This window comes from Amblyraja radiata, chromosome 17 (genome assembly GCF_010909765.2).
Source record: "Amblyraja radiata isolate CabotCenter1 chromosome 17, sAmbRad1.1.pri, whole genome shotgun sequence".
In the NCBI taxonomy this organism is placed as follows: domain Eukaryota; kingdom Metazoa; phylum Chordata; class Chondrichthyes; order Rajiformes; family Rajidae; genus Amblyraja; species Amblyraja radiata.
Genome location: NC_045972.1, coordinates 28,759,925 through 28,779,296, shown reverse-complemented (window position 1 = coordinate 28,779,296; position 19,372 = coordinate 28,759,925). Strand labels below are relative to the sequence as shown.

Below are 19,372 nucleotides of genomic sequence, written 5' to 3'. Positions count from 1 at the left end.
TTCCCTCACAGTCTGGAGCACAATTGATACATGTCAATTAATATAAACAGGTTAATGAATGTTTTTACGTTATCCTTGAAGTGTGAAAACGCACACCTCCAGATTCAAGGATAGCTTCTTCCCATCAGGCAACTGAACAACTCTATCAACAATTAGAGAGTGGTCCTGAGCCACTATTCACCTGGAGATCCTTAGACTATCTTTAATCTGACTTTACTGGACTTTATCTTACACTAAATGTTATTCCCTTGATCATTTATGTTTACTCTGGATCGCTCAATTGCAGTCATGTATTGTCTTTCCGCTGACTGGTTGGCACGCAAGACTTTTACCTGGTAGATATGACAAAAAACTAAACTTCAAACTTTATTAGTAAAAACATCATAAATTATACAAGGATAAGAGAATTGAAGAATGCAGATGGTGCCACATTCGCAACACTTGGGAGTTTGTAGAAGGCTTTATGATTGATCCTTGATGCACAGCACTGTAAAATTTCACCTGAGGAACCACGGTTTGATCACTATAGCAAGGACATGGGCAGGGGTATAGTCATACAGCATGGAAACAGGTCCTTCAGTCCAACTTGTCCATGCTGACCAAGATGCTCCATCTAAGTTGTCCCATTTGCCAGTGTTTAGCCCACATCCCTCTAAACCTTTCCTATCCATGTACATGTCCAAGTGTCTTTAAAATGCCAACTACCTCCTCTGGAAGTTTGATCCACGAACCCAGCTATTGTATTTATTTAAGGCAGAGGTAGATTCATAATCGGTGATGATATCAAGGAGAATGGCAAAAATGCTGGAAGATGCACTTGAAGAAAGTCAGATCAGTCATTATCCCATGGAACGGCAGGGCAGGCTTGAGGGGTTGAATGGCATCCTGCTGGTCCTACTTCTAATGGTTTAACTTGCCGAACTGGCTGAGTCATTATGTCGTCAAATTTTAAAAAATCATTTGTTGTGATGTGTGACTATAAAGTTGGCATTGTCAGCACTCAGTGAAAATGATTGAGGTGATCTGCTAGACTCCATTGAGAGCTTTTTCATCTCTGGCCTTTGTCTAATCATCTGCCCATCAAAACACCCCCACCCCCCCACCCCCCCCCCCCCCCCCCCCCACCCCCCCCCCAACCCCTAGCCTGCATTAACCTATTACTTGCCAAGCTTTGTCGCATCCCTCCTCTTCCACCTTTCTTTCAGACCCCCCTTCTCTCAACATCTACAATAAGTCTGGAGATGGGGATGCCCCTGTCCCACTTAGGAAACCTGAACGGAAACCTCTGGAGACTTTGCGCCCCACACAAGGTTTCCGTGAGGTTCCCGGAGGTTTTTTTCAGTCTCCCTACCTGCTTCCACTACCTGCAACCACCTGCAACCTCCGGGAACAGCACGGAAACCTTGGGTGGGGCGCAAGGTCTCCAGAGGTTTCCGTTCAGGTTTCCTAAGTGGGACAGGGGCATTACAGTGGAGTGACCGATACTCTTGCCTCCGAGAAGCGGAGTGACCATGGCCCTCACTACGGGACGAGAGAAGTGATCGAGGACCCACACTCATGGGGACTCAGTGACCAAGGCCACTCTTTCGGGAAGCGCAGACAATGACCGAGCCCCTTCACTCGAGAGAGTGGAGTGACCGAAACCATCGCCGTAGAGCGAGTATGCGCGGAGTCCGGTGTGCAGGATGAAGGGTTGTCCGAACTGTCCAGTTTATTCAGCACACAAGATCGTACACAGAGTTGGTAAATCAAATGCTCCACTGCCGCGGTCTCTAACGCTTAGGGATGAAGTCTGTGCCTCGCTCTGTGTCTGACTGTAGATTCCCAGCCTTTGTGGTATTATTTGTGATGAAGATGCGCACCCTGCTGGCTCATTCCAGCTGCGTCTCTGCCGGAGGAGACGGATACACCATTTATATGGCACATGGTGTGAGTAGTTTGCCGGGTATCTTGTGGGGCCGGTGAAGAGGGAGGCGGCTGCTCTCATTGAACAGGTTTCGCTGCTACCTCAGAACCCGGGTCAAGAGGCAACATGGATACAGGAGCACCTTCTTCAATTGCTGCCGGACTTTGTTCTGCGTGACCACGTAGATGCAGGTATTGCTGCAGGTGCCCAGTAGCTGCAGCATGGGTCCGAGGTAGGCGACGAGATCGGGCAGGCGCCGCTTCACCAGGCGGTGAAAGATGTGGTTGACTGTCAGTCTCTCGTGGATCCTGTACACCGCGTGTGTCGTCCACAGCAGCACAAAGCTGGCCGAGATGCTAAAGAGCAGGATGACGGATTTCCTGCGATTCTCTAGCTCCGCGTCCGGTTGACTCTCGGCGCCGCCGTCTCTCCGCAGCCGCCGGCGGGCTCGACTGGCCAGTACGATACACCTGACGGTCAGCGCGTTGAAGAGCAGGATCAGCAGGAACGGCAGCAGAGGGGTGGTAATGTGATTCATCAGGTCGAACGCCTTCCACAGAGGCGAGGTGTAGTAACTGAGGTCCACCATGCAGAACAACGGGATCAGAAATAAAAAAAGGGGCTTGTAGCGAAAATACCACGGGATATTCTTCAAAATGCTGAGCGCGCACACGACTCCGAGAACGACCGCCGCCGTCCTCACACGGCTGTACTTCGCCTTCAGCTCCCGGCAGCTGATCGCCACAAACCGGTCAAAGGTGAAGGCGACGGTGAATCAGACGGACAGGTCAGTCGCGGCATGAGTGAGGCAGTCTATGAGGCCACACAGCCTGATGTGGAAGAAGAATATGCTGACTGTGTACAAGGGGACGATCTGCTGCAATATCACGTCCGTCAGCACCACGGACAGATCAGCCAACGCCATGGCCACCAGGTACCAGGTGATGCAGCGTGTGAGACCACACCGTCCCCGGGACAAGACCAGAATCACCAGCAGGTTAACTGTAACAAAACAATTGGCAGATATATCCCCAACAAAGCAACGCAATGCAAACATGGTTTTCAGTTTAAAAAAAACAGCAGCGCACACCACATTCTCCAACTAGAAAATACTCCAAAATCCGGGCACAGACAGTGCGGGGGATCTGGGCAAAGCAAACATAGAGACCATGCCCTGATCCAGTGCGTGCAGCACCGATCACCCCTCATCCTCCTCTGCTCCATCGTAACCAAACCAGCCCATCCAAACTCCCTACTAACTGAAATGCTCAAATCCAGGCAGGTATGGTGAAAAAGGAAAGCAGCTAGAGGAACTCAACTGCAACATCTGTGTAGTGAAAGAGACCGTGAGCATTTCAGCTCGGGGCTCTTCCTTTATGTTGGAGGCAGGACAGAGCTTCATCAACGGACAGGAGAGAGGATGATGAGGACTAATTTACAAAGAAATAGACACTGAAGCGGAGGGCAATGGTAAAAGGAGCTTGACGTCATGGTGGGCTCGGAACTTATTGAGGTGCTGTTGCAGGGTGAAGGTGAGGCCAATGCATAGTGCTTACTCCCTCCAACATCTTAGTAAATGTCCTCTGGACCTTCTTTAGTCCAATTAATATTTCCATTAGTGTGACGAACATTACTGCAGTGCAGTACCAGGCATGGCCCCTGGTATAGCGATATATAACGCTATAACATGACGCCCCAGCTCTTATATGCCCCGCAATGGCTAACGATTGCCAGCATTCAAATTGCCTTTTTCACCATCTTATCCACCTGTGCTGCCATTTTCGGGGATCTATGGGCTTGTACATAACAGTTTATTTTATGTTCATCGATATTCCTTCGTGCCCTACCATTTACTGCGTATGACCAACCATTACTTGGCCACGCGTTCCACCACCGCCTTGGGTCTTTTTTTTAGTCTGAAGAGGGTTATCGACTCGAAACGTCACCTGCCCATGTTCTCCAGAGATGCTGCTGAGTTACTCCAGCACTTTGTGGGGGGGGGGGTTTTGTTAACCAGCATCTGTAGTTCCTTGTCGCACCATTACTTGACTTCTTAATATGCATCATCTCACACGTCTTAAAGAGTTGCTGGGATAATAAATTACGTGAATATAGATGGGATTTATAGGTAAATGGATAGGAGTGGTTTAGAGGGATATGGGCCAAACGGGAACAAATTAGACTAGGTTATATGGGGCATCTTGATTGATAAGAACGAGTGGGCCGAATGACATGTTTCCGTGATGTATGACTCTCTTGTAAGTTTGCAGACGACACCAACATTAGTGGAGTTGCAGGCAGCGAGGAAGGCTGTCAAAGTATGTAGCTGTGATAAAGGCTGACAAAGTATTTAGAAATGGGTGGAAAAATAACAGATGGAGTTTAATCCAAACAAAGGTGAGGTGTTACACTCTGGGAGGTTGAATGTATGGGGAAAGTATACAGGTAATGGCAAGGCAATTTATAGCATTGGTGTACAGAGAGATACTGGACTTCATGCCCATAGCTCCTTGTAAGTCGCAACACAAGTTGATAGAAGTACAAAGAAGGCATATGGTACGCTTATCCTCATCGGTCGGGGCATTGAATATAACAGCCGGGAAGTCGTTTAGCAGCTACACCGCACTCTCGTTAGACCCCATTTTGGAGTATTGCGTTTAATCCTGGTCGCCCTATTACTGGAAGTATGTGCAGACTTTGAAGAGGATACGAAGAGGTTTACCAGAATGTGAAATCAAATAACTGCAGATGCTAGTTAATACACAAACGAACACGAAGTGATGGAATAAATCAGCAGGTCAGACATGGATAACCATGTTCTCCAGAAATGCTGCCTGGCCGCTGAATTACTCCAGCACTTTGTGCCCTTTTGAAGTTGGATCAGAGGACATTAGCTGCAAGAAGAGGTTTGACAAACCTGGATTGATTTCTCTAAACTTCGGAGGTTTAGGGGAGAACTGAAATAAAATATATACAATTCGGAGTGGCATAGACATGGTAGACACGGAAACCAGTTACCAGCTGTGAATGTTAAAGGCTAGAGGCCATAGCTTTAAAGTGAAAAAGGAAAAAATTAAAGATGTGCGGGGCAGGTATTTTAATACAGAGAGTGGTGGGTGCAGAATGCGCTGACAGGGTTGGTGGTGGAGATATGGCAGTGGTATTTAAGAGCCTTTTAGATTGGTACACGAATGCAGGGAATGGAGGGGTGTGGATGAGGTGCAGGCAAAGGAGATTAGTTTAACGTGGCATCGTGTACGGCACGGATATTGCGATCCGAAGGGTCTGTTCCTACGCTGTACTCTTCCATGTTCGAAATGTCAGCATATGAATTGACAAGGTACAACGTGTTACGGACTAAGTGGTGGATTTGGAATAAATTGGTACTTCATCGTTGGCATGAAGTGTCTGTTTGTTACCGAGAAACACTGAGAAGGAGATACACAATGGGGGACACACAGCCTCGCTCCAACAGCTCACCAAACGGAAGACGCACAGAATCAGACGCTGATCGAAGTCACAAAAATCCGCAGTCAGACCGAGAGTGATACGATTGATGTGAGAGTGGCAAAGAGCGTGAGATGGCAGGAGAACGAATGGAGGAGGAAGAAAGAGCGAGAGAAAAACATACTCAAGTGGGCGGGCATTAGATAGGTGACCTTCCCCTGAAGGGAGCCGGGCCATAAAACCAGGATTATATTATTGTGCAACTCCGACTTCCCTCAACTGGTACGGGGAGGACGGGGGACGAGGAATTGGAGAATGTGACGCCGGAGCGTAGCACAGACAAAGGGTAGGGAGCAGCCCAGGGCCAGGCACAGACTGTGTGCCGGAGATTGCCAGCGCACACATGGACCAGCGTCACTTCCACTACAAGTCGGTTCGCCGACCGTTGGTGTGCAAGAGATTCAGATTCAGATTCACATTCAACTTTAATTGTCATTGTGCAGTGTACAGTACAGAGCCAACGAAATGCAGTTAGCATCAGCATGGCATCAGCAAAACGAAGCCCACAGCCTCGATCAGATTAGCGGCGACACGCGCGACTTACTTGGGATAGCAACGGCAGCGAGTGCGGGATAGAAAATTCTCCGGACCTGTATCAGCTCCATGCCTCCGATTCTCCTCCGTAGAGTCGCTCCCGGAATGACCCCACCGTCGGCCTCTCTCAGATACTTGCACTAACGAGAGTTCCTATTTCAGAGCAGTCAAAGAAAAGCAAATCCTGGGAGACAGGAGAGGTAGGAGAGGATTGCATAACTCAGGCAACAGCTTCAATTGCTAATAGAGTACCAATCCCGCAGGGACCTTGCGAAATCCACCCACGAAACGCAAATCTCCATGTCATCATAAACTAGCGAGGGCTCCACCTCAAGAGATGTAATCATCCACACACAATGTAAACTGACTTCTGCGCGGTTGCCCTCGGATTGCCGTGGCCTATTGCCATGCCGTAGGATTCTATGATAACGAGATGAATGGGTAGCTGGTGGGAGATAATCCGCGACTCACAATTATCCAGAACATAGGCTGGGCTTTCCTTCGCGGTTCTCCCACAGCACCGCAAATTATTTTCACTGCAAATGAATGCCAAATTGGGCTCGAGGGGGCGATTCTGAGCTACGTTTGTTCTGTTCTTAACAATTATACAAGCGAAAACAAAGTGCTAGAATAATTTAGCGAGTAGGCAGCATCTCTGGAAGACATAGAAAATGGTCGGGACCATTCAGACCGATTGCAGTAGGGAAGTAAATGCTGGAAACGAGGTGAGGACGGGGCAGACGGTGGCAAGTTAAGGGTGGATAGATATGGGAGTTTATTGGATGATGGATGGAGAACTAGAGAGGGAAATGAAACAGAAGGGTGACAAAGGGGACCTTATGGACAAAGGGACAAACTTTTAGAAAGGAGATGATACCCTTTCTTTCGACAGAGGTTAGTGAATCTGTGTAGTTTATGGCCACAGATGGCTATGGAGGCCGCCATTGGGTGTTTTAAGGCGGAGATGGACAGATTCTTGATTAGTAAGGGTGTCAAGAATTATGGGGAGTAGACAGGGGAATGCAGTTGAGAGGGAAAGATAGATCATCCATGATTGAATGGCGGAGTAGACTTGATGGGCCGAATGGCCTAATTGTGCCCCTTTGACGTAATGCTCCTATATATCGGCGAGACGTAGCGCAGACTGTGGGATCGTTTTGTTGAAGACCTTCGCCCAGTCCGCCTTGGCCAACGTGATCTCCCTGTTGCCAAACAGTTTAACACCCCTTCCCATTCCCATACTGACCTTTTTGTCCTGGGCCACCTCTTTTGTCAGAGTGCGGCGAAATGCAAATTGGGGGAACAACAACTCATATTTCGCTTGGGCAGCTTACAACCCAGCGAAATTAAAATTGATTTCTCTAACTTCAAGTAATCCTTGCATCCCGTCTCTCTCCATCATTCCCCCGCCAGAGTTGTCGCACTAGTTTCACTGTGGTCCTGTTGAGTTTCACTGTCTGTATAACTTATTATCACCTGGCCCTCATAGCTTACACTCCGGTGTAGGCCACATTAGGCTTCCTCTCCAGATTCTTCACTGCAGCCGTAACCCACATCTCACCAACTCTGGTGCAAATCTTCACATTCCTCCTGTTGGTGAACCTGAAACAGACCAGACTGTTGTGTTTACCGGAGTGTCACCAACCCGTTAATTAAACACATGACCAAAACTGAACATTATACGCCAAATGCAGCCTCATCAACGTCGTGTACAACTGTAATATAACACTCCGAATGGCCTACTCCTATTGTCTATTGACTGTTGTCTATCATTCGCGTAAACCTCCTCTGGACCATCTCCACAGCCTGCACATCCTTCCTTAGATATGGGGCCCATATTTACTCACAGTATTCCAAATGCGGCATGACCAGCGCCTTATAGAGCCTCAACATTACATCTCTGATTTTGTATTCCAGTCCTCTTGATATAAATGCTAGCATTGAATTCGCCTTCCTTACTTCCGGTTTGACATGCAAATGAACTTTTTGGGAGTCCGGCTGCTCCCCTTCCCTTTTGGGACACCAGGGAGGCAATACGCCATCCTTGAGTCTCGAATTTTGCCGCAGAATCTCCTGTCCGCAACTCTGACTATGGAGTCAATGACCACGATGGCTCTGCCTGACGTCGGTCTCTCTGGTTGAACCTCTGCGCCAGGATTCGAGTCACGCTAGGAATAATGAAGGACTCTTTCCCGGGTGGGCTGCCGCGTACTGTGAACTGCAGATCACCAGAGGACCCAGAAGAACAAACCAGCAGAGGGCTGCCTTCACCTTATGCTTCCCAGGGTGGCATTGCTGAGTCTGGCCCAGTGAACGAGCAGACCCCATTCACCCTCTTTCATCCACGTTGGTAGAACGGCCACACAGGGATTCAGGCGGTGCCTGCAAAATCCCCCAGACCTCCTTGCCCCCGTGAAACTGTCACTCGATTCCGCTGTTCCCTGAAATGCGAAGTATGGGGAATTCTAAGAATGTTGGTTCCGATGTTAAAATGGAAAGAGCAGTGTGCAACTTCCTGGGCCCGAGATTCTCAGTATCGGTAGTACTCACTTCCATCAGGCAATCCCACAACATCCGTGCCGGAGAGGAAGAAACCTGGGCGACAACAATCCAGCTTCCTGATCGGCAAGTCCCTCATTCTGAGAGTGTGGGCCGGGTTCTGAACAGTCCAGTTGGAAGAAACATCATCTATGCATTTAGTCTGTGCTGCAGTGAAATCAGACCTCACTGTTCCCTGCTGGCGAATAAAGACGCAGTTTGTGTATGAAGGAACTGCAGATACTGATTTTAAACCGAAGATAGACAAAAAAAAGCTAGGTTAACTCAGCGGGACAGAGAACAACTCTGGAAAAATAAATAGGTGACATTTTGGGTGCAAACCTTTCTTCAGACTGTCTAAAGAAACGTCAACTATTAATTTTCTCCAGAAATGCTGCCTGTCCCGCTGAGTAACTCTTGCCTTTTGTAACTCCTGCCTTTAAGGCCATGCTTCAAATGCCTCCGCGCGCTTAAAGTAGTGTTGCATGTTGGGATTGCGTTGCGAAGAAAGCTTTTGGCAAGCTACCTTCATAAGTCAGGGAAATTAGTATAGAAGTTGCGCGTTAAGTTTACAAAATGTTGATGAGGCCCCTCTTCGGGTATTGTGCTCAGTTTTGGTTAGCCTGCTGCAGTAAGGCTTGACGTCGGGCTTTCTAATAAAGGATTTGACAAGTTTCCACAGGTGGAGCCTGGAAAAAACATTTTGGGCCCATGGAATCCAGGGCACCTTAGTAAAATTTGTTTGGCAATAGGCGACTGATGGTGATGGTAGAAAGTCGTGTTCATGATGTAATGCCTGTGGTCAGTTATAGACAATAGACAATAGGTGCAGGAGTAGGCCATTTGGCCCTTCGAGCCAGCACCGCCATTCAATGTGATCATGGTTGATCATCCCCAATCAGTACCCCGTTCCTGCCTTCTCCCTATATCCCCTGACTCCGCTATCTTTAAGAGCCCTATCTAGCTCTCTCTTGAAAGTATCCAGAGAACCGGCCTCCACCAGAGGCAGAGAATTTCACAGACTCACAAATCTCTATGTGAAAAGTGTTTCGTCGTCTCCGTTCCAAATGCCTTACCCCTTATTCTTAAACTGTGGCCCCTGGTCCTGGACTCCCCCAACATCGTGAACATGTTTCCTGCCTCTAGCGTGTCCAACCCCTTAATAATCTTATATGTTTTAATAAGATACCCGCTCATCCTTCTAAAATTTAGAGTGTACAAGCCCAGCCGCTCCATTCTCTCAGCATATGACAATCCCGCCATCCCGGGAATTAACCTTGTAAACCTACGCTGCACTGCCTCAATAGCAATGTTCCACAGGGATCCGTGCTGGGACACTCGTAGTTCACAAAAGCGCAAATGATTTAGGTATGTATATCAGAGGCATGATCACTAAGTTGGCAGATGACATGAAGATTGGGGGAGCTGTTGACAGTGTGGAAAATAGACTTCGGTATGTATGATATCGATGTGTTGGTGAAATGGGCTGAGAAATGACATGTGAAATTTAGTGGCAATTCATGTGGTTACTTTGTTTAAGAAGGCACGAGGGGTCCTGGCCTTCATCAGTCGGGACATTAAATACAGGGCCAGCCGACAGACCTGAATCAGTGCTGTATGACTGTGTTTTGATTTGGAATGGAGACGGTTATGAGGGGACATGAGTGAACTATATAAAACAATGAAGGGAGTAGATAAAGTAGACGGCATGAAACTTCCCCCATACCAGGATGAATACAACTAGAGGATATACACTAGGGTAGTTATGCTCCTGTCCCACTTAGGAAACCTGAACGGAAATGTCTGGAGACTTTGTGCCCCACCCAAGGTTTCCGTGCGGGTCCCGGAGGTTTTTGTCAGTCTCCCTACCTGCTTCCACTACCTGCAACCTCCGGCAACCACCTGCAACCTCCGGGAACCGCACGTGAACCTTGGGTGGGCGCAAAGTCTCCAGAGGTTTCCGTTCAGGTTTCCTAAGTGGGACAGGGGCATTAGGAGTACGAGATTTATAGCTGATCTAAGATATAGTTTCTCATACAGAAAGTGGTGAGTACATGGAATACAGTGATGAAAGCGGAGTAATTGACAGAATTTTAAGAAGTGTCCAGATGCGCACTTGAATTACCCAGGCAACGAAGGCTATGGACCACGTGCTGGGAAATAGGGCTAATACTGGCGATTACCCACTGCACAGCATGGACGTGGTGGGCAGAATGGCCTGTTTCCATGCTGTGTGACGCTGTGCTATGAACCAGTGTGATCTCACCAACACCATCTGTAGATGTAGCAGGACCTCTTTACTGTTATACTCCATCCTCTTCCCAACATTACAGTCTTAACTACTTCAAGTAGCTACAAATGCTCCGGTTTGTTTTTTCGGACCCCCAGATCTCTCTACATTTGCTCTTCCGCCTTATCTTTCCCTAATTATGCACATTTCCCAAAGTTCAGTGGGTTCTTGTTCATTATTTTTGAATTATTTACAAAATTATTTAAGATAAGAATGGAACCTAATACTGAAATGATTATATTTGGAGTAATGGAAGATGGGAATAAATTGTACACCTCAAAATTTATTTTTTAATTATGATTTAATAACAGCAAAAAAATTAATACTTACATTTTGGGAAAATACATCAATACCAACGATTAAAATGTGGATTGCAAGCATGTTGGGCACCGCACATCTTGAGGAAATGCGATTCCTCCTAATGGATAAATCAGACCAATTCATAACGAGTTAGTCTCCATTTGTCGTCTTTTTGGAATCATATGGTGCAACACAATTGTAAAAGCTAACTGTTTCAGGACTGGACGAGGGATGATCAAGATTATAAACAATGATCTCCTTACTTCTTTTTTTTATGTCTTATTCTCTTTTTCCTATTTTCTTTTCCTCAACTTTCTTCACTCATTCGTCTTTTTTCTTTTTCTTCACACACTATATAGCTCACGTCTTTCTATTCTTTACTATCCAATTTCTTTTTCTTATTCTTATCTTTCTTTATTATAACAAAAAAAAAAAAGCTATACATAAAATGTAATATGAAAATATATATTAGGCACTTTTGGTGCCATATGATTGTACTTACTTCTAATAAAATAAAATATTAAAAATATTTAAAAAATATATATAGCCAATCAACTGGCCTCAACTGCCTTCTGTGGCAAAGAATTCCACAGATTCACCACTCTCTGTGTAAAAAATGATTTTCTCATCTCGGTCCTAAAAGACTTCCCCCTTATCCTTAAACTGTGACCCCATTATTCCCAACATCGGGAATAATCTTCCTGCATCAAGCCTGTCTAACCCCTTAAGAATTTTGTAAGTTTCTCTTGGGGTCTTGCACAATGAAACTAAATTTCCATCAAATGCTTTTTTGTACATTTAATTGGAATTAATTCGTGGTGTTTTTACTGAAATGACCCACATGTGCTCTTCTTGGAAAACTAGGAAGCAGTTTCCACGTTCACCAGCACCACTCTAAAATTGAAAATCTGTCATAAAGCAGAAAATGTTGCAACCATTTCCTCTAACCGTCCATTTTATCAATTAGTCAGCACACAGTTTAGCTTTGCTGAATGAAAATTATATGTTATATATCTAGAAATTTTGAGTCATAAAAAACAAAAATAGGTAAATATAACTAGTTCATATGTGGAATCTTAATCTGCATGGACGAGTTGGGCTGAAGGGTTTGTTTCCATGCTGTATAGCCCCATGGCTCTATATGACCATGGCAATATGTTTTGCCAATAGTCGGAGAATTGCGGATAGCGGTTGGTACGTTATGTTACAGTTGATCGAGACCTTAGTGAGGCTGCACATTTCTTAACAAAGAAAGACTGTTTACATGCACCGAGTGGTAGCCTTTTCATACAGAGAGGGGTAAGTGCATGGGACTAGCTGCCATGTGACAGGCAGGTGCAATAACAACATTTTAAAAAGTCTAGGAATTTATTGGAGGGATATGGGCCAGGGGCAGGCAAATGGGGCATGTTGGGTGGCATGACTCTATGTTGATAAATACTAACCCCAGTTACAGAATGTTGAGGTATCAACTTTTCCTTTGGTCCTTTTAGCTGCCAACATTAATATACAGAAGGGTTTCGGGGTCCAAGTCCATAACTCCGTGAAAATGACAACACGGATGAATAAATTAGATGGCACAAAGGCGCAGTGGGAGAGTTGTTGCCTCACTGCTCCAGAGACCGAGGATCGATGCACACTACGGGTACTGACTGTATGGGTTTTGTAAGTTCTCCCTGTAACGGTGCGGATTTTTGCCGGGTGCTCCAGTTTACTCCCATATTCCAAAGACGTGCAGCTTTGTAGATTAATTGGCGTCTGTAAATTGTCCCTAGTGTATAGGATAGAATTAGTGTACGGGTGATCATTGGTCGGCGCAGACGGTGGGCTGAAGAGACTGTTTCCACGCTATATTCCTAAACTAAACTAAACTAAAGTAGCAAAGAAGGCAAATGGTAGACTTGCCTTTTTTGGTCGTGACTGAATAAATAGTCAGCTCGTCATAATGCAGGTCAGTGCATTAGTGAACGTTAGTTAGGCTGCTTTTGGCGGATCGCGTGTAATTTTGGCTGCCCCATTATAAGAAGGATGTGGAGGCTTTGAAACGAATGCAGAGAACAATATAATGATTACATTAGGAGGGATTAGCCACAGGGAGAGGTTGACCAGACATGGATTATTTTCTCTGGAACACTGGTGATTGTGACAAGACTGAGATATATAACATTATGAGAGGTACAGACAGGGTAGACATTCAGAACCTTTTTTTCCCAGGATGGAAACACCAAATACTAGAGGGCATAGCTTTAAAGTGAGAAAGGCAAAGTTTAAAGGAGCCGAGCAGGGCAGGTGTTTTACATAGAGGGTGGTGAATGCCTGGAACACAATGCCGGGTAGGTGGTTGAGGCAGATATAATGGTGACATTATAAAGGGATTTGGATATGCAGGGGATGGAGGGATATGAATTATATGCAGCCAGATAAGAGGTGGTCTTGACATTGTATTCGGCACAGACATGGCGGGATGGGGGCCTGTTGCTGTGTTGTACAGTTCTATGTACTGTGCTCTATGGAATCTCTGCTTGCCTTTTCTTTTTTCTTGGAAGCACTTGCAATAAGGTTTGGGGTTACTAGCTGCTGAAGTGTAATAAGGCAATCAGCACTACAGAGAATCGAATTACATTCTGCAGACACGTTTCCAGGACTGTTTAGTCCAGAGGTAATGTTAGTGGACAGCCAGAATAAATGAAAGGGAAGAACACAGTGGGGGTGGCACAGTGGCGCAGCTTCATGGTTGTTGCCTTACAGCTCCAGAGACCCGGGTGTGATCCTGATTACGAGTGCTGTCTATACTGAGCTAGTACGTTCTACCTGTGACAGCTGGGTTTTCTCCGGGTGGTTCGGTTTCCACCCACATTCCAAAAATGTATATATTTGTAGTTAAATTGGCTTCTGAAAATTATCCATGGTGCGTGGGGTAAACCTAGTGTACGGGTGATCGCTGGTCGGTATGGATTTACTGGGCTGAAGGGCCTGTTTCCGTGTTTGCATCTTTAACCAAACACACATTTTGGGTGGTTACTGTGTATCATACCAAACCTGTTCATTGGGGAAATCAAACTGAACATTTCATTTGCGAAACCTGTGAATCCCACACAGCTGCTTTGTCGAATTGGGATAATTTTACCAAAATATTCAACCCAGAAACGTGAATTTGGAATGTGACATTGCATTATGGTGTGGTTCAGAAAGCATGTCCCATAGCCCTCGGGCAGATGAAACGGTAAATACGGTGAAACAGAAAGTGATGTACAGGCAGATAACCCACACCTTGGTCCAGGTCTCCTACCACTATCTGGGGTGCCTGCCGACTAGTACGCCTGTTGCATATCCCAATACAACTACTTGTGGATAATTCACACTAGGGGGGAGGAAGGTGTGGAATCATATACATATTGTTGTGGAAGCCACGTTTCTGTTCTCCGGGTTGGATTACCAATGTCCTTTCCGCATCAGAGAAACTTTCCGTTTCAGTTTAGACTCTCCCAGATTTTTATCAAACTTGGAGGCCAGGTTTGATCTCCACAACGATTGAGAAAGACGCGACTAACTGTGAACTCACCGAACCCCGGTCGTCTGTGTACTTCCTATATTTAGTCAATGTCACCGAGACACGTAAATATTCACCTCTGTTAATGACAGGAAAGGACTACGGAAATATTTGTTGCTACTAACTGGGAGCTGGGCAGGAGAGGGGAGGAACGAGGAAGAGATTTTCTGGGGAGGATCATAAACATTCTGCCCGGAATATTGGTTGAAAACGTCAAACTAATGAAATAAGGTCAGCCAGAAAGTCCACAACAACGGCACAAGAGATGGGGTGATGATGAGGGGTCAGTATTTGAACCAAAGGGGAAGACTCCACACGGCTTTATGAAACCACACTGCCCCGTGGTGAACACTACTGCCAGGGGAAATGGGTTCACACCAAATTGCTGAGATATAGTAAACCTCAGAAGCTGCAGTGAGAGCGAGCGAGAGCGCGTGACTCCTGATGAACAGTGTCCTCGACTCCTGCAGCACGGAAACGAGCATTTCAGCCCATCTCATCCATGGCAACCAAGATGTGCACAAAAGGCCCCAGAATGTACTATCGGGAAGAGACTCGGGAAATTGAGGCTCTGGTGAAGAGTTAGAAGGGGGCATTTGGCAGGTATAAGCAACTGGGGTCGATTGTATCCCTGAAGGAGCTTTGGGACCTAAGTAATAAGCTAAGACAGGAAATCAAGGGGGCAAAAAGGGGACCGGAGATAGCTCTGGTAGGTAGCTTTAAGGATATTAGCGGTGAATGGGGTTGAGAGCTCTCACTGGGTTCTGAGGGGATTACAACTCCGACAATGGGGAGTGATTCTTGATTAGTACGGATGTCAAGGGTTATGGAGAAGGGGCAGGAGAGTGGGGTTGGAAGGGACAGATGGATCAGCCATGATGGAATGGAGTAGTGGACATGATGGGCCGAATGGCCTTATTCTGCTCCAACCACATGACCTTGTGACTTTATGATTGTGGTGAGACTGACAATCTGGGATCCACTTGGGAGGCTGCAAGGTAACAAAGCACAGAGCGTAACTTGGGAAATCCGGTGTAGAGCGACATAACTCACATCAATCAAATTCATGGCCTCACTCACTGATCACGCCATCCGGATTAGTTACATGGACACCGAGCCCATGAAACGTTCAGCAGACATCGGGAGTACCCGATGAGACAGAGTCCACTTGCTTTTATGGAAGGGAAGTCAAATTCAGATATAACTTCGCTGGGATGGTCCAGGGTCGGGGGCTGAGAGGCCGGAGAGGATTAGAGATAATCGAAGTGAATGGACAAATGCCCTGCATCATATTGGGCACACAAGCGAACAGATCCAGTGTGATGCAAACACAGGAAAGCCGTGTGTATTCGATGGTGATACAATGAAGGATGTCGGTGCTCAGTCGGGCCCGCTGCCCTTGTACACAAATCACTGCACAGCATCATCCTGAAACAACAAGGAACTGGGCGTCAAGTGACAAATTGGTCTTTATTGCCAGAGGATCTGACCAAGTGTAAAGATGGCTCGTTCAGTTCTATACTGGCCGGAACACCACATCTAGGATATTGTGATCAGCTCTGATCTCTCCGCCATAGGATTTCTGTCCCTGCTATAGAGGGTGTGCGACCAAGGGTACACACTCCTGTGCTCATTGGATTGTCTTGTGAAAGTGTGTACATAAACGGGGCCTATACTCTATCCAGGGGAGAAAAACGAGGGCTGATATCACGACAGCCTATACAGTTCTACTGCTGCTTGGTGGGGTAGAAGCGGGGAAAATGTTTGTCCTGACTTGGCCGTTCGGGGCCAGGGTTCACAGTCTCGGAATCAGTGACTTGTTATTCGGCAAGCTTCATTCTTCTCTCAGCTTTCCCTTCCTCTTGGTTACGGATGTTCTGGGATTGGAAGGAAGTGACACGTACTGATACTGAAAACACGGGTTCTGGAAGATGCAGCGTGCTCCTTGCAGTTTAACACTGGAAAGGCCATTCGCCGAATCGTCCGTACTTCCCATTTCAGGGAATAATGGTATTGTTCTTCGGAATAAGGTCCATGTGGACTTTAGGGACTTTACAGGCAGCCCCTGCATTCCGGTCTGACTCTCCCGCTACCCTTTAAAAGGTAGACGGAATGTAAGCTGCTCAGTCACTGGGCCCCAGCCAGCACTTCAATCCTAGGAAGCACCATGAAGACAGCGCTCTGCGTCGTTGCCCTTGTAGGAGCCCTGGTGATCTGCAGTTTCCAGAATGTTGCAGCCGCCCCGTGTAAGAGACCTTCCTTATTTCCAATATTCCGCTTCTCCTGACTTTGAACCGCGAGCTGCTCATTGTCGTTTCGATGGTGAATGCTGGAAAATCCCTCAGTGTGTAACGTTGCCTCTTCCTCCCTCTCCCCCAGTGGGATCGATAATCCCGGAATGCTGTGAGACGTTTAAGACCACTCCGATTCGTCACTGGAGGCTTAAAAGCTACGAGGCAACTCCTTGGTGCTCGACTGCCGCTGTCATGTAAGTATTTTAATGTGTTGCTCCAAACTGTGTTTGCACAAGTGGTGATTGACTCTCAGGTAATCACACCTGCTTGGTCTGCTTCAGATTCGTCAACCGGAGGAATATGAAGATTTGCACCAGAGCCGGAGAGAGATGGGTCAAAGCTGCAATGAAGTATCTGGACAGGAAACACAAGAAGGGAGAGACGAAGTGAAAGATCTGCATTCCAATGGACTGCCAAGAGTCGTCCGTGAAAGTCAGTTCCATCCCCTCAGACCCACTGGTGTGGATGAAAGCGTCGGCATTGCGTCCACATCCCACAGAGGTCGGATTTGTGCCTGGTGCGTTGTGGAGTTGTACATCATTGATTTTTCACTCGTTCACCTTATAAACTATATATCTGTATATTATTTGTATTTCTGCACTTATCTTTTTTTCATTTGTCGAGTTGCTCAGTGTTAATAAACTTTCAACATGCTCTGAGCGATTAATGTGTGTGAGCTTTGATCAGGGTGACTGTGCTCAGAGAATCGATGGGAGCCACAACTACCTACTTGGGGGGGGGGGGGGGGGGGGGGGGGCGATGGGTATGCGGTCGGCGGCAGATGACGGGTCCGTATCGTTCCTTTCAAAGATAGCGAGGAAAGGGATGAAAGATGTCCGAATAAGAAACCTGAGAAATGGATGTAACCTCTGGTAATCTACATATTCTTTATGCTGCGATAGTGCACTTGCTCCCTCAATCTGGGCCGATCAGAGAAACTATGGAGAGTTAAGACCCCATCACTGATCGCTAGGAAGGTAGTTGTCCATCCCACCGATTCTCTCAGCTCAATAATGTCACCTCTCAGCCACCTGCCACGGTGGCTCAGCTGGTGGAGCTAATTGTGGATGGTCTGCCATAATCACTTTGAATGGCGGTGCTGCCTGAAGGGCCGAAAGGCCTACTCCTGCACCTATTGTCTATTGCCAGAGACCCGGGTTCAATTCTGATCGTGTGGAGTTTGCACGTTCTCCTAGGACCCCCAGATGCTCCGGTTTCCTCTCACATCCCCAACACGTTCCCGTCGGTAGGTTAATTGTCCTCTGTAAATTGCCCTGAGTGTGTAAGAAGGAGATGACTAAGTGGAATAGCATTGAATTGGTGTGACGGGTGGTCGGCGCGGTGGGCAGACGGGCCTGTTTCCATGTTGTATCTCTAAACATATCTCTAAAAAGATGGTGACAGTAAGTACGATTATCAACACTTACAGAGGGGAGACAGCCAGGGTTGTGCGGGAACGGGCTGGAAATGTGGAATTGAAGCAAATCAAAAGCGCCTGAAAATTCCCTACTTTGTTCAACAGCAAAGCTGGAAGGAATGGTGGGTGGGCCGAGTAAAAGCACGCCCTACGTTATCACTGAATTATTGTAACGCGGATATTGGATGCATATATGAGTCGGACAGAGAATGCAAAGAGGGCGAGAAGAGGATAAAAAAAACAATAATAGGAGCTAGTCTAAACTATCGAACACGCTGAATGGAGAGAACTAACCAATTAACTCAGCTGGATGATCAAACTGAAACCACAGAAACCACTGTCAGGATTATACTACCATAGAATTACAAGAAACAGGAGCCAGGATGAAACAGCCACCTGGTGAGCCATTGTCTACATAGATCACCCGGCTGTGCGCTCAGGGTGCTGGCCAAATTGATTCACTTGTGGCAGCAATACCTATCGATAATAACCATATAACCATATAACCATATAACAATTACAGCACGGAAACAGGCCATCTTGGCCCTACAAGTCCGCGCCGAACAATTTTTTTCCCTTAGTCCCACCTGCCTGCACTCATACCATAACCCTCCATTCCCTTCTCATCCATATGCCTATCCAATTTATTCTTAAATGATACCAACGAACCTGCCGCCACCACTTCCACTGGAAGCTCATTCCACACCGCTACCACTCTCTGAGTAAAGAAGTTCCCCCTCATGTTACCCCTAAACTTCTGTCCCTTAATTCTGAAGTCATGTCCTCTTGTTTGAATCTTCCCTATTCTCAAGGGGAAAAGCTTGATCACATCAACTCTGTCTATCCCTCTCATCATTTTAAAGACCTCTATCAAGTCCCCCCTTAACCTTCTGCGCTCCAGAGAATAAAGACCTAACTTATTCAACCTATCTCTGTAACTTAGTTGTTGAAACCCAGGCAACATTCTAGTAAATCTCCTCTGTACTCTCTCTATTTTGTTGACATCCTTCCTATAATTGGGCGACCAAAATTGTAC

General features: G+C 46.6%; 1 protein-coding gene across 1 annotated transcript; it reads left to right on the top strand.

The window, feature by feature from the left end:
* The first annotated feature begins 16,595 nt into the window (after nucleotides 1-16,595).
* Nucleotides 16,596-17,340, top strand: LOC116982643 (eotaxin-like). Its single transcript, XM_033035954.1, has 3 exons — nucleotides 16,596-16,871; nucleotides 17,005-17,113; nucleotides 17,201-17,340. Exons 1-3 carry the CDS (start codon nucleotides 16,793-16,795, stop codon nucleotides 17,307-17,309), a joined length of 297 nt encoding a protein of 98 aa, XP_032891845.1. The 5' UTR covers nucleotides 16,596-16,792; the 3' UTR covers nucleotides 17,310-17,340.
* The last annotated feature ends 2,032 nt before the right edge of the window (nucleotides 17,341-19,372 follow it).